Source organism: Abramis brama (genome assembly GCF_963993115.1).
Source record: "Abramis brama genome assembly, chromosome: 18".
NCBI lineage: Eukaryota > Metazoa > Chordata > Actinopteri > Cypriniformes > Leuciscidae > Abramis > Abramis brama.
Window position 1 is genome coordinate 12742087 of NC_139980.1, and position 23301 is coordinate 12765387.

The following is a 23301-nucleotide window of genomic DNA, read 5'->3' on the forward strand; positions in this document are numbered from 1 at the left end:
GTTTCCAGGGGACCCCAATAAGTGACGAACCCGGCTGGGACGTGCTTATAGATCAAAGTCTACTTTTTTATTTATTTTTTATTTATTTATTTTGCAAAACATACAGAGATGACATGTTTATGACATATAACTTTGTATAGCCTACAATATGTTCAATGTCATCAGAATACAAATGAGAAAAGAAGAGTTAAAGGGATAGTTCACCCAAAAATGAAAATTCTATCATTGTTTACTCACCCTCAAGTTGTTCCAAACCTGTATGAGTTTCTTTGTTCTGCTGAACACAAAGGAAGATATTTGGAAGAATGTTTGTAACCAAACAGATCTCGGTCCCCATTGACTACCATAGTATATTTTTTTCCTACTATGGAAGTCAATGGGGACCGAGATCTGTTGATTACAAACATTCTTCCAAATATCTTCCTTTGTGTTCAGCAGAACAAAGAAACTCATACAGGTTTGGAACAACTTGAGGGTGAGTAAATGATGACAGAATTTTCATTTTTGGGTGAACTATCCCTTTAACAATGAGCTGAAGAAAAAAAGAACGGAGAAAAAGAACATGAAGGTAAGATTTTAATCTATACATCAGTTACTTACACAAAGTTTGTCATGTTATGTTTAAATAAGTTTCATAAGAAATGTTAGGTAATACAGGGTCCAAAGATGAGAGGATAAGTTTTAAAGTTGAGACACTCACATACTGATATGTAACGCATAATTTAAAAACTTTTTTGTATAAAATGTATATTTATTTGCAACAGTTATGTTAACAGTAACAATAAGAAATTTCTGTCGTAAAAACAGCTATTCCGCTGATGGACACCGTGCTGCGTTTTCATGGGAACGTCCCAGGTGAAAATAATGAGGAAATTACGTTGTCTTTCGTTGCTCCCTTCGCCAAGTGCGTTCCAAACGGCTACATAATGGCACACTAGTGCCCTGCTCACTCCAGAGTCCCCACTTCAAGGGCTCTACCCTTCGAAGGGAGTAGGGCATAGGGATGCTCACGAGCAATAATCGTGTCCCAGCCGGGTTCGTCACTTATTGGGGTCTATTATTATTTATAAATTATAAATATATATATTAATTATCTGACATTTTTGACAGTTTTTTTTTCCACCTGTATTTATTTTTTAATTCAGCTATTATTTTGTCTTGATGTATAAGAATATTTTGTCTCGTGGATTATAAGTAAACATCTGTTACACTGTAAAAAATTTGTAACACTCCCAAATCAAAAATTTCAATTGACCGATAACATCTAAATTTTTCAATTGGTCCAAGTGAAATTCTGTAAATTCTAAAATTAAATGTACAGATTTTCACTTGGGCCAATTGAAAAATTTAGATGTTATCGGTCAATTGATATTTTTGATTTGGGAGTGTTACAAATTTTTTACAGTGTATGTAAAATATCTTTTTTAGGGCAGTACTGCATTTTTTACTCTTATTTTCTAATAATATTTTTAAGATTCTGCAAGGTGTTTATAAAAATGACCACAACTATATATACAGAATTTATTATAGGAAGCACCTTGTTCACTGTTCTTTTAACAAACATATGAGTTCTTTCCACAGTCCTCAAAACTCTTTTAAAGATAAGTATAGGCAAATTTCAGTATAGTCCCACTGCTGAGAACAAATTTCAGTACACAGCTCCCAAGTCAGCAATTCTTTGAGGGAAAAATGTCCTTTTTGAGACTTTTTTTGCTCAGCCTTTGTGCAAAACAACACACTGAGACCATACTATTAAGAATGACAAATTGCCTGCTTATAAATGCAGACACTAGCAAATGCGTGTAAGTTAGTGTGCTCAGCTAGTGTGCTTCCACAGACTGCAAACTAGTAGGCAGAAATCTAAGACCTCCAGGAAATTATATTGATAATTGATTTCAATTGCTCTGCTGTCGCGAGGGTTCTCCGAAACGGTAAGCCACTTGCAGTAATTACAGTCTGAAACAGGATAAACCTGCACGACGTGCTTTTCAGTGACCGAAAGGGAAAGACAGGCAGCCGCAGCGTTCTCATAAAAAGCAAGTAGGTCAAGCGCTTTCTTTTAATCCTGGCTTAGTCAGGGCCCATGTCTGGTTGATGGGAGCTCTCAAAGCTCCAAAGAAGGCAGAGAAAATCCCATTCTCTTCTATACTGCCAAAAATTGTCCATATTCCCTTTGTTTAGATTCAAAGGATGCTCAGCTGTCAGTAACTCCTGCATTCTCTTTGGACTCGGATCTCTTTGAAACTCAGATGTTGTTTTTGTTGTATTTGCACACACCTGATGTTTGTTTAGTTATGAAACGACACAGGAAAGCATCAGAGATGAAATCGATGAAAGTCTCAGCATGAAATCTTTTACAGCTTATATAAGGCCTAATAATCATCCAATAAGCCAGCCAACAAAAATTAACTAAAAACTGCTCTGATTAGCTCACCGTTATTGCTTATTCGCAGCGATGGAGATGCATCGCCGTGGGCAGGAAAATACATTTATATTCGAGTGAAGAATCAGAACATCCCTGGCAAAGTCACGGTGGCCTCTGATTGGCTGGGAAGCCGACTCAAAAGGCCACACTTTCTACACATTCAGCTGCTCTCTGGGGCTCCAGAGCAGAAACAAGCAATGCGTGTATACTCTGACGGACATGACGGACCAGTATGCAAGGCACTTTTGTAACAGGATTTCTGCCGTGAAAGTGGAACACAGTGGCACAGTGTGCATAGACAAGAGGCATGAGATGTGTAAAACAGCAGCGGTGGATAAAGGTCTGGTCTACTGCTACATGCAGTTTATGTTAACATGCACTTGCTGGAATATAATTAAAAATACTGTGCTTTCATACTGTTAAAATGTAGCATGTAGCACGGGTATATTTGTGGCAATAGCCAACAAAACATAGTATGGGTCAAAATGATCGATTTTTCTTTTAATGCAAAAATCATTAGGATATTAAGTAAAGATCATTTTCCATTAAGATATTTTGTAAATTTCCTACTGTAAATATATAACACATTTAGTTTTGTGAGTGAATGCAGCACAATCGCGAACATAAATGGACAAGTTTAAAGGCGATTCTCTCAATGTTTCGATTTTTTTGCACCCTCAGATTTCAGATTTTCAGTTAGTTGTATCTCGGCCAAATCCTCTCTCTCTGTCCCTATCCTAACAAACCATACATCAATGGAAAGCTGTTTTTATTCAGCTTTCATATGATGTATAAATCTCAATTTCGAAAAATTGACCTGGTTTTGTGGTCCAGGGTCACATATGTATATTTATATGTATATGTACTATATATACACATATATATATCTCTATATTCACTCTGCCATGACTCTGCCATTCAAAGTCTGACTTTCTAACCATTACGCCATGAGTGCCCCCAGTCAGACTTCCTTCAAAAACATAAAAAAATCGTACCAATCCCAAACTTTTGAATGGTATATATATTGAACTGTGTATAAAAATAAATAATTGATTGGATAATTGAATAGATGACACTCATTGATTTCTGCCCGCTTCCGATTTCATCATGATCCCCAGACACTGTAAGTAAATATCACAAATTGACTATTTACCACAGACAGTAGATGATGATTTCCTCAGCCCCTCGTTTTGACAGACTGAGGTACGAATCTCTTTTTGCATTGACCACATCCTCTTCCTCCTCCCTCTCCTCAACATGAACTCATGTGATCCAGACTCTCGCTGTGATATGAGCAGGCAGTTGCTAATAGTGACAAAAGAGCGTGAAGAGAATCAGAGCGTGAGGGACTCACAGCTCCATTAACTATGAGCCGTGAGGCAGTGGGAGACAAACACACATAAACACACTAAAACAAATAACAAATGTTCTTTTTTTTTTTTGCTCTCTCTAAAGGTAGTGTCTATTCATGAATGCTACTGAAGTTGTAATTTAGTGCCAAATGATTAGAACTGACAGCCAAATCAGCATAGTGAAATTATTTTCTTTGTGACACTGAAGACTGGAGTAATAGCTGCTGAAAATTCAGCTTTGCCATCAAAGGAATAAATTAAATAAATAAAAAATTAAAACAGAAAGCAGTTATTTTCAATTGTAATATTTCACAATATTACTGTTTTAATCAAATAATTGCAGATAAATCAAATAAATGCAAATAAATTCAATATATTTACTATATAATACAGTATGTAGCCTAAATAATTAGCGGTTAGTCATTTTTGTTTATGTTGCAGTGGCTGGCAGTAATATATTCAGAAATCTATCCATTTACCCGAACATTCGAGAGCAAGTTGACTGAACGTCTGCAAGCGTAGTTAGACGCATGTATGAATATCTATCTGCAATAGACTTCAGCAGATGATTTTGCTAAACAAGACGACAATACAACAAGACAAAGGCGTCAGCTAACACGACATTAAAAAGGTACAAAAGTATAAGTAAAAACATTAAAGGTATAGTGTGTAATTTTGACAGTAAGTGGTTGAAATGTGTACTGCAGTCCGATTTCAAAATATTCAATATTATATTCCTGCAATACGGAGGGTAGAGTTTCAGTGGACGGGATCACACAGACCAAAACAAAAACAGACATTCTGACATGTAACACACACATTTCAAAGTAAAAAACAAAACTGTCTTTATTGTTTTTAGAGAAACAAGTATGTGAACTTAGCATGTTTCGTAAAAATCAGCAAACATATAGTATTTTATGCTTTAGTACAGTCAAAAAATTACATACACCACCATGAAATAGTAGTTTAAACCTGTAATATTGAGTTATTGTATATAAAAACACAAAGCAACACATTCTCACCTGTGAAAGGTTATCCCATTTCTCAGGGATAAATCTTAGCGGTTTCAAAGCCAAAAGCTGCCCAGTGTTGTGGCCTAACCCTTTCTGTGTGTTACAACACGCTGACCGTTCCAATATGGCGGGACGCCGACATGTCTGGAGTGGTCGAATGCAGAATGCTAATCAGACATGGGCTTTTGCAGTCTTTTTGGACTTATAGTGACACCTAGTGGCATGGATGCAGCATTACTCAAATGTTTTCAGTTATTGACCTTGCATCCTCCTAGTTAATAATATGTGATATTAGAATAAGCATGTCCCAAAGCATAGTCTGTTGAAAAGTCCAAAAAAGTCCCCAGATGTGTTTACTGGCGTGAGGGCGGGACAACCTCACTCACATGAAAGCACAGCAATAGCAAACCACAACAAACCAATCAATTTTCGATTGACTAAATCAAGTCCCGCCCTACATTTTTTCCTGTTTCAGAAGCTATTTGACTCAGATATACATCAAAATAGGGAAGAAAAGACAACTTCCGTTTCATGCCAACTTTAAAGCCTTCTCTGTGTCTGTGATTTATTGTATACTCTGTCTTAAAAGTGTTGTGTACTACTTTGATACATGGAAATGTTTCTGTACCCACTGGGAAGCATTAATGCCCTCACTGTTGCCATCATAGTGATGTAATGGAAGGTACTTTCTTGCTTTTCTCCAGAGACAACCAGTCAGCTCTAAATCTGGCACTGTCACACTTTCATAAAAGCCAAATTTAATTTGTAGCCATTTGTGTGTTTCTCCCTCATAGTGAATAGGACTGTGGCTATAAATACCTGAGTTGCACATGGGGACAGAGATGCTGCGCATAATCAAAGAGAACCTCAGCAGAGACAAATAATCAGGAGAGAGGGAGAGCAAAAGAGCGAGCGGAGAGCGGTAAATAATGATTAGAACCAGGAATAGAGGGAAAATGGAAGCATAAATAAATAGGGAATGCTGGGAAACTGGAGGAGCGTTCAGCAAGGTGATATGGAGGACCTGAAGAAAGTGTTCCCTCTCTCACCTCAGCTCAATGACTCATTTAGTGAGTCATCACTGTCCTGTCACACACACATCTGCTGCCCACACACACCTCTCCAACCAATTAGGCGTATGTAGACTACAGAAATATGCAAAACAGCCAAAATGGTGGCCATCTTAGCACACAGTATAATTTAAAAGTAACGACAGTGCTTTGTTAATACTTGAAAGGCATGAAATGGGTAATTTCCAAGGACGTCTATAATAGTGACTGTCATGTGAGGTGTGACGTGCGAGGCAGCAGACTAGGAAAATATAAGCTTTATGGTTCTCCAAAAAATTGGTCACTTCTGCTATATTGAAATATTTGCTACTTTAGGGTGTTTCTCCAAGATTTAGCTCAGTGGTTCTCAACCTTTTTGACTTCAAGGACCCCATTTGTCCAAGACAATATTCGAAGGCCCTCCTATCTACCCCTACTTCTGTTGTAAAAAAAATAAACTAAAATGTCACTTTAATGATGTACATTTTTATTTTAGGGTTTTAGCATTTTAATTATGTTAATATGACTAAATTGAAATCATTTTAAGACTTCCCCCAGGAAGTTTGGTTGAGAACCACGAGATTAATATTAATATATTTAGTTTATTTTTGATATGTGAAGGTCACATTAAAATATGGTAATGTCTGGGAAACTTTTTACTATGCCTTTTCTGTATACATTTAATTGTTTTACCCTTGCCCCAGACCCATACATGTGATGTGTGGTGAAAACTAAGAGAAATCAATGTAAATATTACTTCTTTTCCCCCCCAAAATATCAGAATATTTCATTGTGCATAATTTCAAATGAATCTGTAATTTTGTCAAATTATGTAAACATGTAAAAAATAGTGATGTATAAATATAGTGTATAATATACATACAATGTTAACAATTAAATTATTCAAGACATTAAAATAATTGTAATGCCATTTTATTAAAAAACACGTTACGTAATTTCCACTGTCATTCCTATCACAGAATGTTATTAAATGGCCAGTTCAGTTGCTGTCTATTTAAGCCCTGTGTTTGCATCACTTCTTTTCTTTGTCAGTTCTATGTAATTTTAGGTTGGTTGTTCTGTTCCTGGTATTCCTGTTCTTGAGTGTGATTTAAAGATTTGAGTTTTGTTTCTGAATAAAGACTGCTGCACCTAGATCCTGCTTTCTCTCTGCTGCAACCAACTGTGACAATGTAGGATAAATAAAATGCAACACGTGTGCAGCGGGAAATGGTCTGTATCTTTGGTGCGGATGGACAGATGGCTTGGACATGACCTGGAACAGGAGGCCAAGTGCAGGCTAACTAACGAGGCGTGAGCAAGCTCAATGATCTCAGGCCGAATAATTCAAAGGGAGCCAGGTTTCAGATAGCAGGTCTAAAAGGTCTCAGCGTGAGGGGCTTCAAATGCAGCATATGCTCATATCGTGTAAAAGGAAAAGACTGTGATTGAAGAGGATTTCTGTGTGAGTGAAAGTCAAACAAAGTTTACATGAACTCTCAAATAAGTCAGTTGAAAAGTGCAGCTTTCTTTTATATATAAAGGGCCCTTTGATGCGTCCCACCCCAGCTTCCCGTTTCAATAAGAAATACTTCAACTCCGGAAAGAAAGCTGCTCTTTTCAAGTGATTTATTTGAGTTTACATAAACCTTTGCTTGACTTTCACTCACACAGAAATCCTCTTCAATCATAGTCTTTAACTTTTACACAATTTCAGCATATGCTGCTGCATTTTATTGGACAATAGTTTTATGAGTGCAAATGATATTAAGACTTACATAAAGTTGGTTCATTCTCTCAGAAGAGAAAGAATATACATTTTAAATGTGTATCTGCTAGATGAATTCATCAAATTTGGGAGTGCATTCAGCATTCAGGGTGTATATTTGTTGTTGTCACACCTGGCAATGGGAGTGAAATGAGAAAAATCATGTATATTTCTCTCCAGCACGAGACCGTATTTTGAATAATTATTATAGAAATTGTTTTTTGATATTGTCAATTTGGATGCTTACTGTGAAGAGGAAGTTTGAAGGCAGTTTGACTTGAACTATAGCTGATTTCGGAAGCACATACTAGCATTCTACTTTTTTTTGTTGTTGTTGTCATGGCTTTATACAGTATGTGTTAGGTTGCAGTTCCTAATGGGCAAGCCATTCGGGGTGTCAGAAATCGCATACTGTCTGAGTAGGTGCTACATTTGAATTTACTTCAGGACCATTAAAAAACGAATGTTGTATGAATATGTGTAGTATGAATGAATTTCGGACGTATACATCCGTCATGTTGTTAGTTATGTGACCTACCAGCGTCAGTTACGTCACCTTACTGCCATTCATCAATTCTCTCCCGTGGCCTTATGGGACAGTAAAGTGTCCATCGCATATATATATATATATATATATATATATATATATATATACAGTACAGGTCAAAAGTTTGGAAACATTACTATTTTTAATGTTTTTGAAAGAAGTTTCTTCTGCTCATCAAGCCTGCATTTCGTTAGCCTCATAGCATAATTGCCTAAGTCATATTTCAATGTTTTTGGCAGAAAGGCAGGATGATGCAGCAGTGGTAGGACAGTAAAGTTAGGCAGATATCACAATTTGGCCAAAAAATGACTTGGGCAATTATGCTATGAGGCTAACAATTTATTTGTATCAAAAATACTGAAAAAAAAATAAAAAAATAATTGGTTTTCAATTTATTATACTTTAAATTATCATTTATTTCTGTGATGCAAAGCTGAATATTCAGGATCATTACTCCAGTCTATCACATGATCCTTTAGAAATCATTCTAATATGATGATTCATTATCAAAGTTGGAAACAGTTCTGCTGCTTAATATTTTTTCATAACCTGTGATACTTTTTTAGGATACTTTGATGAATAAAAAGTAAAAAAAAAAAAGAAAAAAAAAAAAAAAAGAAGCAAATTTAAAAAAAAATAACAACAATATACACTACTGGTCAGTAATGTGGGGTCAGTAATCTTTTTTCTTTCTTTTTTTGAAATAAATCAAAAGCAAGGATGTGTTAAATTGATAAAAAAAAGTGATAGTAAAGAAGATTTATATTATTAGAAAATATTTTTTTATTTTGAATAAATGCAGTTCTTTTTAACCTTTTATTCATCAAATATATTAGGCAGCAGAACTGTTTCCAACACTCATAATAAATCAGAATATTAGAATGATTTCTAAAGGATCGTGTGATAGACTGGATGTCACATGTGACACTGAAGACTGGAGTAATGATGATGAAAATTCAGCTTTGCATCACAGGAATAAATTATTTTTTAAAGTATATTCAAATAGAAAACTATTATTTTAAGTTGTAATAATATTTCAATATTATTTATTTATTATTATTTATTATATATTAATATTACTGGTTTTTTTTTTTCTGAACGCATTCGCCACCAATCTGACAAAACATTAAATGGTTATGAATTGTCATGTTAGCACACACTCAATAATACAATTTTGTTCTTTTTTTATCCACAAAAATAGTGCAATCTTAATTTTGTATTAACTTTGAACTTAAAGCTAATTTTGATTTCCATGGGGTCATTAGAAGCATTTGTTACATGTTTTTTTCTTACACTGAACTCTTCATTTGCTCCGCCCATTGGAGTCAGGAATCAGGATATGGAGCGCAGTCCAACAGCACACGAGTGGACTGGTTCTGGATCACACTGCTCCAACATTTGAGGAGCATGTGAGTGTGGGGGGCAAAGAGCATACTGGTGGGTTTGTTTGTTAGCACCCCCTGACATTTACCAGACTTACAGAAAATGTCAGTGAATGCCAGATGTTAGCTCTGGTTATGATGCAGCTCTTGAAAAGCCTGAGCTATTGATCCATAGCCTCCCTCCCCTCACCCAATTCACATCTCCTCTCACCCTGCCCCTTCACTTGTCTTTTCTCTCTCTCCTCCTCTCCCTCTCTCCTCCTGCCCTGTGCGGAGCAACCGACACCTGTCAAAGCTCAGAAGTCAAAGGTCTGAATAATGGATCGTATGCACATTCTGGCTGAAACTGTCAACATTTAGTTGCATATAGCCATGCTTGAGAAGAACAGCCCTGTCTTACATGAGTGGGCTATTGAATGTACGAGATGAATTATGTATGTTAAGGACAAATGCTTTGTCCTTTTTTTTTTTTTTTTAGCCCCACCTGAATCAGACAAGCCTCTGATGGAAAATCGGAGCTGACCTTCCCAGCTTTGACACACCATCTCACATTTCTTCACCCCCAGAGGGAAGTTTTATAGCTCAGAGGTTGCTCTTTCGTTGCTTAGGAGACTTAATGGACTTGTGTTTCTTTTATGTGTCAACTTTGCCTCTAGCAAATTCCTATTTTTAATTGAAATCTGATGTGATTGCTGACCCTTGTGGATCAATGATGTGACAATACATTAAAAATGCTATGACGAATACACCTTTACGCCACATATTTATAAATTAATAATTCATGATATTTATAAACTTTAAAAACCTTTAAATAATTAAGATGTGTACATTCATATGTATTCAAATTGTAAGGAAAATGTTAAATATATTATTTTGCTTGATGGTTACACATGACAATTTTGGAGTTATTAAACTTTTTTTTTTAAACCAACATGAAACAAAAAATAAAAATAGATTTTTATTTTGTATTTATTATTTATATGTCATATATTCTGGTTTCTAGACAAGTCTGAGCATGATTTGAGACATTGACTTTAAAGCGGACACGTGAAATTAGTAGGTCTTTTTATCAGGAGAATCAGGAGAAAAGTCTCCATTTGCTCTTAATGTTATCTGTAAACAATTGCAGAAACAATTGAGATCTCATTTGTGATTTTTCTTTCCTGCGGACAGGCTCCTTCCCTGGAACATTTTGTGTCACCTTCAGTCAGCTGACTATATGATTGAGCGGTGAAATGGAGCTGAAGCACTAGCTGCACGGTTTGAGATCCTCTCCTTGTTGAGGAAAAACCTGGCAAGTTACCTCGTTCATTCTGTTGGCATTGTGACAGGTGAAACTCCAGTTCACGTTGCATTTTTCAGATGCATGTGCTGTTTTGCCATTTGTCCTCAGAAATCTGATTCATGCAGTGAAGTGGTAAATGGGCTCCATGCATGATGCATTTAGAGTGACAGTTTCATTTCTTAACATGTAGTTATATTACATTTATTTCTTAACGTAGTTATTTGTAGGTTTGTCTTTTTTATTTTGCTATTTCACTGTGTCTTGTTCATTGGATCCTCATCTTTAGACACAACTGGTTTTATTTACTCATTGGTTACTGTTGGTGGTGGTCAGGCTGTTTTAGTAATGGATGGTTGTTGATTAGTCTTATTTACTCATTGGTTGTTCTTGGTCATTCTTGTTTAGTCAGATTGTTGTTGGTCAGTCTTATTTACTCATTGGTTGTTGTTGGTCAGTTTTTTTTGTAATGGATTGTTGAGTTTTATTTAGTCTTGTATAGTCATTGGTTGTTCTTGGTCAGTCTTGCTTAGTCAGATTGTTGTTGGTTAGTCTTATTTACTCGTTGGTTGTTGTTGTTGTTTAGCTTTATTTACTCATTGGTTGTTGTTGTTGTTTAGCTTTATTTACTCATTGGTTGTTCGTGGTCAGTCTCGTTTAGTCAGACTGTTGTTGGTTAGTTATATTTACTCGTTGTTTTTTGGGGTTTTTTTGTTGGTCAGGCATTTTTTTTTGGTAATGGATTGTTGTTGATTATTCTTGTATCTTTGGTGGTTGTTGTTGGTCAGTTTTGTTTAGTCATAGATTAGTCATTGATTAGTTTTGTGTAGTCCTTGGTTGTTGTTGGTTAGTCATGTAGTCATTGGTTGTTGTTTATTAGTTGGTTAGTCATTGGTTACTATTCATTTAGTCTTGTTATACAGTATTTTCGACCCCTATGTATGTACATAAGTTACCCCTCATGTTACCTTTGTCCCTTGTGTATATTAAATGTCCTTTTGGTTCTTTCTGACTGGGTTTTGTGAGTCTTGTACATGTCTGGTTTATGTTTAGAGCCCTTTTCCTCATCTATCTAGTCAAGTCCTGCTTTATTATGGTTTTTGTTTGCCAACTTTCCTATAATAACAATGTACTGGGTCTTCAGTTTCATCATTATGTCAGTTTGTTACACAAACACTGATGTTTGAACATATAGCTTAAAGGGGCTTTAGAGACATAAAATCCTCAGATAACATTAAATAAAATAGAGTGAATAACTTGCTTCTGTAACATTGTATGCAGAGATGTGTTATAGTCCAGGCTGTTGTGGAGAATTAACTCTCACAAAGAAACATGATGTGCTTTGCCGGTCTGCACAATAATGTCTTTTTGTTGCTGTTGTTAGTGATGTTTGCCACCAAATGTTCCTCCTACTTTTACATAATTACCGGCTCTTGTTAAAGCCATTAAGCTTTACAACGAATGCAAAGATGATTATAGTTGTAATTAGCTTCATGAGAGCAGTGAGCGGCAGAAAGAGATTACGCTCCATCCAAAACACATTCTGGTGAACGATTCTAAAGGCACACTCACTTCAAAAAAGCATGTGATTCCCAAGAGTCACTGAGACAAGCTGCCCTTTTCTGAAAGACCTGCAAATGTGCAAGAAACATTAGATACAGTATGCAGTCCTCATAAAACAATAGGCTATTGGGGAAAGCTTGATGGACAGTCTCGACAGGATGTTGAAGTCAAAGAAAAATTTTTTTTTAATTGTTTTTCATAAGAAAAAAAATAATTTTTGATTAAATGTTCACAGTACGTCTATATATATATATATATATATATATATATATATATATATGAAGAGTTCAGATGCAAAAGCCTCTAAGTGCCATCTGAAATTTTCTTCTAGAATGACCATTTTTATCAAGCTTGTATATTTTAGTTCAGTAATTTCACTTAAATGGCAATGAAGATTACCTATTAATTGTCATTAAAGTGAAATTACTGAACTTAAATATATGAGCTTGATACAAATTACCATTCTAGAAGAAAATTTCAGATGGCACTTATAGGCTTTTGCATCTGAACTCTTCATACATATATATATATATATATATATATATATATATATATATATGTATGAAGAGTTCAGATGCAAAAGCCTATTTTCAAAAAAAAACGTCATTTTCAATATTTATATATATATATATATATATATATATATATATATATATATACATATATATATATATATATATAAATATTGAAAATGACGTTTTTTTGTAAAGAAAAGTGTTTTGTCTTCACAATCTTTCATCAGATTGTAAAAACTATTTTTTTTTTTTTCTGAAAGAACCTTCCTTTTCCACAGGCATCACAAATGGGCAACTTCATAATGTTTACCAACAGCCAAATATCTATTGTGACTGTAGTTTAGAATGTTCACCAACAGCTATTTAGGCTACTTCGTAATGTTTACCAATGCCAAATAGCTATTGTGGCTAGTTTATAATCTTCTTTAATAGATCGGCTAGTATTCAGGCTACTTTGTAATGTTTACAATTGCCCAAATAGCTATTTTAGCTAGTTTAAAATGTTCACCAATAGCCAAATAGCTATAATGGATCATTTATATTGTTCATTAATAGCTTAGCCTACTTTGTAATGTTTACAATTAGCCAATAGCTATTGTGGCTAGTTTATAATGTTCACTAATAGCCAATTAGCAATACAGTTTATATTGTTGACCGATAGCTATATATGGGCTACTAAATAAGGTTTACTGATTAGCCAAACTGCTAATGTGTCTAGTTTTGTTCATCAATTGCAAAATAGCTATTTAGGCATTGTTATTTAAGCTCTATCTAACCTAAGCTCTATGCAATTCTAAACTCTTCTCTTGTTGACTATTCTGTATACTCGGAAATGCATTAAACAAAATAAAATGTGTTGCAAACAGCAATTCATATTGACTTCCAATATATCAAATACTACCTGAAACCATCGATGTACCATGGCATAATAACAGTATTTTTGTCAGAAGGGTAAACACAGCATTGGAAATAGAGTTTTTCAAACCAGTTTAGGTTTTCGGGAACAGACATCATCTGTGGAGTTATTGTGTGTGTGACTGTATAGCAGCTGTAGCGAGGTTCTGTACTTAATGTGTACATTAAATGCGAGAGCAGATGTAGCGGTGTTCACTAGGTGTGTAAACAGAGTGGGTGAGCCGCTCTCAGTGTAAAAGTAGCTCAGAGCAGATGGCACGGTTATGGCAGCCAGAGAAGTGAAGTCACAGCAACTTCAAGCAGCAGCTGCCCCTTTCACGCTGAAATATGACCCGCTGCTAAGTTTTTACATTCAGAATCCATGCCTGATGCAGTAAAAATGAGACTTCATAGATTTCAGTGTAACGAACAGGGCATTCAAAGCTTGGTGGTCCAGAGAGAAGTGGAGAAGAGGGAGCGGGGTGCACTTACAGACGGTGTGGATGAGTAAACCATGAAGAACATATTGTATGAACAGAATGGCAAACGCAGACATGAAAGAAACATAGAGCTGAGATAGCTGGAGATTATGCTCGTCAACATTGTTGTGGACTGGAGCCAAGGAGGTGGGGTGGCATCTGTGACTAACTTTGAAGTTCGTGTATAAATATGTGTGTGTTTCCCACCAGTTCCTTTGATGTACTGTGTATTACACTGTTTTCTGTGTAACAAAGGGCGTTTCCTCCGAGGTGGCAAGAGAGGCAGTGCCTCCTCAAAAAGACTAGATGAGAAAATAATCCACAGTAAAAATAAAACAATGCAGATATTACAAAATATTATACACTATTACAAAATCACTATTTTTCTAAAGTGACACTGTCCAACAGCGACACCAGTGACTATTAAAAAGAGTAGCCGAACATTAGTTAACAAATAAAATATATTTGTTACTATTTGTTATTATTTTGGAATAAATGTAAAAATATTGAGAAAACTTGATGATAACTATACTTTGTTTGAATAAATAGATCAATAATTACATTGTAAATGTAAAAATGCGTCAAGATTAAGTGTAACTGGTACATTAATCTACTTGAGCAAAAAGCAAAAAACTGTGATGACTTTGCCTCCATATTTCAGAACACCACTGTGCGCCACTGGCTTATAATGAGATATGATGGCTCGATTGTAAATAAATAGATAATTATCTTTATTTCTTGCAACTGCAAATTTACTTCTTGTGATTGTGACATTTATCTTGCCGTTGTTGTTTCTTTATTTCCCATCTCATAAGAAAATGTAGCTATTATACTAGTTGCTCATTTTGAATGAATTTATATGATTTAATACAAAAATGCACACACATGAATACATAAATTATTTATTTATTTATTAGTAGCTGTTTACATAGACTAGAACCATCACAGAGGCAGGTGTGATTTGTCAGGGAAGCTATTTTGAATGATATCTTTCAGGTAATAGGGACATTTTATGTGTAGAATTCAGAAAAATTGCTTCAAGCACCTTTAAGTAACAGAGTCATGCTGTTTTTACAGATTATGTTGGGCAAAGCCTGTTTTACACAACAGTAACGTGTACCCTCTAGTGGTGTAGTCGTATCATTACACTCTTTTTGGAGGCAGTTTCATTTTCTCAGATACTGGACCTGTGAGTCCTATTTACCTCCTGTTGACCTCATCAGTCCTGTTATTATGGCTGTATGTAATCAGCTCCTCTCAGCAACATTTTTATGTTCTTTATGTATCTTAGCTTCTCTCATTAAACACATCATAACTGAGCTTCAGTTAAGAAATGAGATTGTGCCTCCCGATGTTTAAATATTGTGTGGCTACATGGTGTTGAGCTCTAGAAGATCATCTAAGCTCAATAATCAATCTCTGACAGTCGCTGACACAGAACACCCTGTCTCCATCCCTGCCTAGACAGGCGCCCGTCAGCCACTGTCCTCACTGGTCTAGTGGTGTCTTTTAACACAGGATGAGAAAAGATATAGGCAAGATGTTTGCTGGAATAATTATCTGCTTCCAGTTATTGCACACTACTGATTTCCCCTGACTCTCAACTGAACCACATCAAATATCAGTCTTTTTAAAGACTGAAAAATAAGCCCTATAATGAATATGTTATTTAATATTAGATGTTTGGGAGCAAAAGGAGTATTTATGTGGAATAATAAATTTGTCCCATATATAAATGTGAAATAATGCTATTTGTCCTGTATTTTACATACACATAATTGAATAAACACATAAGGACGTTGCGATGTCATTGTCATTGACAGCATCTAACATAGTTTGTATATTTAAGTAATATTCACAAGACCACAATTCACAACTTTCAACGACAATGCAAATGTACTGGTGTGTGTATTACTGGACTGCTTGATACTAGCACCCCAATGGTAGAAGTCAAAGCAAAGCTTATGGCTCGATGCTTCTACACTACTTTTAGTACCTCCTCAACACAACACTGGTTTGAAGAATACAAATAATGCACAAGGTCATAATTGCAGAGAGAATGTACATATATCCATAATGGATACAAGATATCAGTCTGGTCAACTGATCCCTTCCCTTGTTTTCTCTTTCTCTGCCCCCCCCCCCCCCCCACCCCCACCCCCCACCCCCCCACCCCCACCCCACACACACACACACACACACACACTTGTTTACTGTCATTTTCTACATCTGAAATATAATCTATATAATTTCATCTCTGTATATTCCAGTTTCATACTATCTCTGCTTTCCTTTGTTTCTGCATCTGCTCCTCTGCAGGTACATCAGAACAATGTATCTCGGCATCCAGAGCCGCAGGCAAAAGGAGAACCAGCGACGCTTCTACTGGGCCATGATGTACGAGTATGCTGATGTCAACATGCTCCGTCTACTGGAGACATTTCTGGAAAGCGCTCCACAGCTGGTTCTCCAGCTCTGCATCATGATCCAGAAGAACCGGGCAGAAACACTGCAGTGTAAGGAGTGCCTCAAGGCTCTGTACTGAGACTGCTGACATTTCGTACAGTATTGCTTTTATACATCAGTAATGAATGTTCTTTGCATGTATACTTTTTTCCTGGGATAATTTTGAAATCTTGACAAGAAGATTATGACATAATTTATACTTTTCAGTAGATATATTTATTTTATAATTTCAGTAGTGAGAGTGTCAAATTGACTTTGCTTTGCCAGTAGTGTTGGACATTTTTCACATGCATTGCACGCTCAATCAACATTTCTTGATTAGAAATGTTGCTGGAAATGCATCTTTAATTTTTTATGAGTGCAACTCAAGACTCTGTAACAACATGATGCATGGCTAAAATTCGCAGTTAGGTTTGTGACATCAAAATATGATCTACTGGATCTCACAGCTTTGTGTTATATTAAATACATCAACAAGTCCAGCAACCATCTAGAAATGGGTAGCAACCATCTTAATCTTTCAGAAAACCGAGCAAATCATGACAAATCTATACAGTGCATCAGGAAAAAAGGCTGACTTGTGGACGAATCTGACAATCTGAGCCCTCCCTGGCTTAAATGATCAATTGTGTTTGTGGGGAACATGTTTGTTTTTTTCCTGCCGTGCAGCTGATAATGTGAGATGTAAGACCATTTCTTACGCGTGAGGTGACAGCACTGCCAGCAGTGTAGATGATTTTATGAACATGAAGTCTGAGCTCAGCAGGATGAATGGTAAACATCTTAGAAAAAAGATACATAGAATAAGCAAGAGGTATGTTTTGGAGAATATAGCTCCATAAATGGTAGGCAGGTGTTCTAGAAATGATAAGACAATGAATGATGCTGTTGTACTGTTTGTGTTAGGGTGCTTTTCATTAGCATTCCTGGATACAGATAAAGTCATTTATCACAGTACACACACATTGGGTTTGATTTTGTTCCCCCCCATTAATAACAGACAGATTAATGTAGATTATTTGTAACTTGGGAAATTTGGAAACTGGAATTCAGAGCACACTTTCATGCAGTTTTATTGTGGTTCTGGATGTTTCTCTATTTATCATGTAAAAATACATTACCATTCAAAGGTTTGGGGTCGGTAATGTTTTTAAAAGAAGTTTCTTATGCTCACCAAGGCAGCATTTATTTGATTGTTCTATTGTTTCTAATTTAACATTTTTAATTATTGTTGTTTTTTTTGTTTTTTTTTAATAATGATTAATACTATTATTTTTTTAAATATAATTATAATAATTACAAATATTAATAAGCAGTGATAGTACAGCAATAGTATAGCAATGATACTTTGTATATCTTATAATAATAATAAAAATTGTATTTCTCTCTGTTGTCAAGGTGTGTCAGCGATCGCGTCTCTTCTCTCGCTTTCCTGGGTTCTGGCCTCATACCACAAGCTTCTGCGTGATTCCCGCGACGACCAAAAGAGTATGAGCTACCGGGGAGCGTTGGTGCATCTTCTGTGGCGTTTCTTCACCATTTCTTCTCGGGCACTATCTTTTGCCCTATTTGCCTCGGTTTTCCACCTATACTTTGGCATTTTTGTGGTGCTTCACTGGTGTGCCATGGCCTTCTGGGTAATCCACGGAGGCACCGACTTCTGTATGTCCAAGTGGGAGGAGGTGCTATTCAACATGGTGGTCGGCGTAGTCTACGTCTTCTGCTGGTTTAATGTCAAGGAGGGAAGGACCCGATACCGCATGGTGGTTTATTATTCACTGGTGCTGGTGGAAAATACCATCCTTACCGCTCTGTGGTACACCTACAGAGACCCGGTTGCTACCGACTCCTACGCTGCATCCGCCCTCTGCGGCGTCTTCCTGTGCTTTGCCTCCGGAGTGGCCTGCATGGTCTTCTACTACGGGGTCCTGCATCCCATGGGACCCGGGCTGAGGGTGCTGGCCAGTTCCTGCTGTGCTGAGCTGCTCTGGGGTCTCCCGTTACCACCTGAGGCCGAGCCCATGGCTCCCACTCCGGGGCCTCGGGGCTCCCAAGCCACTCCGACCAGGGCTATGGCTTCAGGGGACTACAGCGAGGCGGAGGAGGCTGCCACAGACACATGCCTGCCGGTGTTCCAGGTGAGATCCACAGAGCCCACTGATGCGGCGGGCCGGCCCATTCAGCCCGAGGGGCCCCTAATCAAGATTGACATGCCCAGGAAGCGCTATCCGGCTTGGGATGCTCACTTTGTGGACCGACGTTTGCGGCGGACCATAAACATCCTCCAGTACATCAGCCCCAATGCAGTGGGCATCAGGTACAGGGATGGACCCCTCCTCTACGAGCTGCTCCAGTATGAGTCCTCCCTATAAAGGCGCACAATGCCGCTTCTTCTCTACTCTCATGCCCTCTCTGGTTCTCCACTTCCCTTGGTGCTTTTTTCTTCAGAGTTTTTATTTAGTTGTACTCTTGAGCTATAAGAGTGCATCTAAGGTCTAAAAGAGTCTAAACAGAGAATATTCAACATATATTTTGACTAACACAGTGTAGAGTTGCAGAACAAAGAGTCCGAAATACAACATTCCCTTGTTGGGGTTACTATGGTGTGAATGTTCGACTAATGTGTTTGTTTGATGGTGTTTGTGGCCCTGTCACCTCTGACATGTGCATGATGGGAATGATGGAGGAACATAGTCTTTAGCATCCTCATTCTGATTTTGGCTTTTACCATTTTGTGCCTAGGTTTTATTCAAACAGTTGTGATGACAACTGATCTTAAAAGACGGCAAACAAGTTCATATCTAATATCTAGACTCTAAGAAAGCACATTTGATTGTCAGAAAAAGCACACAATGCCCCATTCCATTTCTCTTGTGATTAAGGGGGAAGAGACTTGATTGTTGTCAAATTGCTTTAAAAAATGAACAATCGCTTTTTCAAGTAAAATACAATGATGTCATACCATATAGCACTGCCACTGCTATTTTGATCTTCAAGGGCCTTAATATTTATCTTAACATGTCTTTTCCTATTGAAACTCACTAGTGATGTGATATACAACTTTGTAATCTAATGAAGTTGAATATATTATTATTATTATTTTTTTACATATGGCCCACTGTTATATTTTTCAACCCATCTATTACACGTGAGTGCTCTTTATGAAAGCTAGATTTAATAAATGGGACATATTTCTTTGTATTTATATACACTATCGTTTAAAAGTTTGGGGCCAGTAAGATGTAAAGAGGTTTAAATTGTCACAAAAGATGTATCATGGTTTTCACAAAAATATTAAGCAGCACAACTAACAGTTTTCAACATTGATAATAATGATACATGTTTCTTAAGCACCAAATAATCAGCACATTTGAATGGTTTCTGAAGGATCTTGTGACACTGAAGACTGGCGTAATGATGCTGAAAAAATATATATTACAATAGACAACAGATATTTTCAATTGCAAGAATATTTCACAATATTACTGTTTTAATGTATATGTATTTTTGTATTAAATATCAAATAAATGCAGCTTTGGTGCGCATGTAAGAGAATCTTACCGACCACAAACTTTTGAACGGTAGCACATTTTTTTTTCTTTTTACATATGGCCCACTGTTATATTTTTTTAAAACCATATATAGTACATGAGAGTACACTTGTTGAAAGCTAAAAGGAAATAGACATATTCCCTTATATAAGTCCTTCCATACATAAATATACAGATATAAAGACAAAATAATAAGACTCTGTTAAACATTTTGTTATATAACTTAACTAAAAAAAGTGTGATTTAACATGCAATGTACCTGTAAATGAATTGGTTTTGTGCAATGAAAAAATATCAATTAATATGACAAAACTAACCTCAAAGAAATCATTTTTGAGGGTTAGATCATGTAAAAACTGACATTTAAGGTAACAATTGCAGGTTACTATTTTTACAGTGTTTTAATGAAATGTTTGCAGTGCGTGGTGCTTAATGCTAACCTTTAGTACTCCTCCATCATTCCCTGTACAAAATTGCATTTGTCTGTCCACTTAAACCTTTTCCTCAGAAAAAGGCTAATGGTTTCTTAAAGGGTCAAGAACCTTGACACATTGATATGTGTAAATGGTATACCATTCGCATTCAAAATGTACTATACTCATTTTTTTTCAATAGAAATCCTTTATTTGAAGTGTGCAATATTTCTGAAGATGTACTATGAAATGATTGGAGAAAAAGGTTGCTTTTGCCTGAATTAAGTTTATACGCCACCATCGAATGCATGCCGAGGTTGCACATATTGAGGATTGACTGGGTTGCCAGGTGCCAACCAATGAATGAGGCTTTCTAAAGTGCAAGATAATTAAATTAAACGTCCCATTTTTTATGTTTTTTTTTCTTTCTTTTTTTTCACTATCCTATATACGGTGCACTCAGAACAAACCTGAGGGTTACCTCTAGAAAAAGCCACTTGTTTACCTCCAATCCTGAGGTAATTTTCCCCCAGATTTCATTGATTCAATTGAGAATGAATGAATTGCTCTGAGGGGGCTGAGGTAATTTTTGTTGTTCCGACACTTAGCATCCAGGCAAGATAAGTGCAGGCATTAACATGGGATGCCAAGTTTCACCGCATGAGCCGCTACAAATCTCATTTGTGCCTGCTGAAATTTTCCCAGCAGACTTCAGATCGGTTGTAACGGACGAGGTGGAGTTTTTTATTTATTTTTTCATTTATTTTATTTTTTGCCAGGGATGGAAAAGAACATGAGGATAGACAATAGCTATCAGTGAGAATGTGCATTCGTGTGTATGTGTGTGTGTGGTTTGTAGGTCTTACCTCTTCAGCTCCATCCTTGGTTGCTGCTCAGACTCCTCCACCCCTCTCATGCGAGTGTTATCTGGGATACTCGAATGCAAACATTAGGGAAAGACTGCTTTCAAGATAACAACTTAGATTTATAACCTGGCTAAAGGGAATCAGGGATGGGCAAGGCGATTTCATGCAAGGAATTCTAATTCCTAAACATCAAAATTCAGTAATCCTCGCAATATCAGGTTTTCAGTTGAAACTATACGAAGCGTTTCCGTTCCCTGTTCCCTGTTCCCTTACAGTGCCTGTAACAGTCACCGATATTCCAATCCTGTAGGTGCTTGGCACATTGATGCACTGTTGTTTGCTGGGATATCACCAACCCTGTTATGTTATGATGTGTACGGCTACTTTAACTTGTTTTTACGGTTGTGTAACTCGGCTGCCTGGCATCCCATGATATATACGTTCATAGTCCAATTACAGAATCGGTTTCTACTGACGCACTTGAGGTAAGACAGACCAGGTGATATTTTCAACTACACTGTGATATTTCCTTCTATTATTCCACTTGCGCATTAGCATGATGTGTAGTGACCAACATTGCCACGTTTGAGCAGACATAAAGGGAGGGATTTGAAACAAATCCAACCCCCGTACAGCACACGTATAATTCCGAATTGGTTCGTTTTAGATTACCGCCTTACTAGTCAAAGAAGTTACACATCAGATTAGTCTATGTTAAAGTCATGCCTCCACTTGTACATGTCTAGTGTGGGGTGGGTGAGTGGGACCAGTCTCTAATATCTAATTCTTTGTGGTGCCTTGTCTTTTTGGGTGCTTCTGTATAGCCATGGCAGCCAGTGCAGCAAACAACAATGCCAGTGTCTCTATCTCCATTCAAATTTCACTCAGTACTGTAATGAGACAGTCAATTTTGTCCCATACATGCGCAGGAAGTGCTGTCTGGGTAAATCTTTGCTAAACGAAATGATCTGCATATTAGGCTATGTCTGAAAGGCAATACTTAACATCTACTAATGTTGGGTTTTACACTTTTCCTGAAAAAGAGCGGTTCCATTCAATCATTTACAAGGGTTTTATGAGCAGATGCGAAAAAGGAATGAGGTTTGTTTGGGTACTAAATGACAGTTCTGATGAAGTTAGCAATTTCTTTAATGATTGTTAATGTACTTCTGTCTATGCCTTCCTCTGTCTTGCAAAACGAATGAGCTGTAGTGCCAACAAGTTAATCTTTTCTCTCTGTCGTTTGTCTTGTGAACAAAAATGTCTAGCCAAATGGATTTATGCCTGCAAAAAAAAAAAAAAAAAGAAGTAAAAAAAGAACAAAATGTGTGTAGACCAATAAGAATAGAAAAAGTGGGGTACGTAAATATGGTGCTCACTGGATCGAATATTTCAACTTAAATCTGAGATGGCATTGGACACATTTTTAAAGGCCTCTAGTGGTGAACCATCTTCAGACTGCTTCTACATCCTTTGGATTTTTAGCATGTCCACAAAATGCATCCTATGGTGACCCCTCCGACACACTTGCATGTTTTCTTCAATGCAACGTCCCACCCATCGCTCCAGGGTTCTCAAAGAGCATCTATGGTCATCAAATCCAGTTCTGTACAGTGGTTCTGCAATGATTGGTATTGAAAAAGAGCCAAATGTTCTGATGACAAAACGACCACAAAACGGTGCATTTTTGTTTCTTGACCTGGTGCTTATCAACATATTCTTAAGGTGCTACCACA

General features: G+C 36.7%; 1 protein-coding gene across 1 annotated transcript in view; it reads left to right on the forward strand.

Moving 5' to 3' along the window:
* xkr6b (XK, Kell blood group complex subunit-related family, member 6b) overlaps positions 1 to 19107 on the forward strand; it is a gene marked incomplete at its 3' end in the record, with an annotated part of 59515 nt that extends 40408 nt beyond the window's left edge. Inside the window, exons 2-3 of the mRNA XM_084090669.1 lie at positions 16589 to 16785; positions 18134 to 19107. Coding sequence (XP_083946795.1) covers positions 16589 to 16785; positions 18134 to 19107 — 1171 coding nt within the window. The remainder of the gene's footprint in view (positions 1 to 16588; positions 16786 to 18133) is intronic.
* Between the last annotated feature and the right edge of the window lie 4194 nt (positions 19108 to 23301).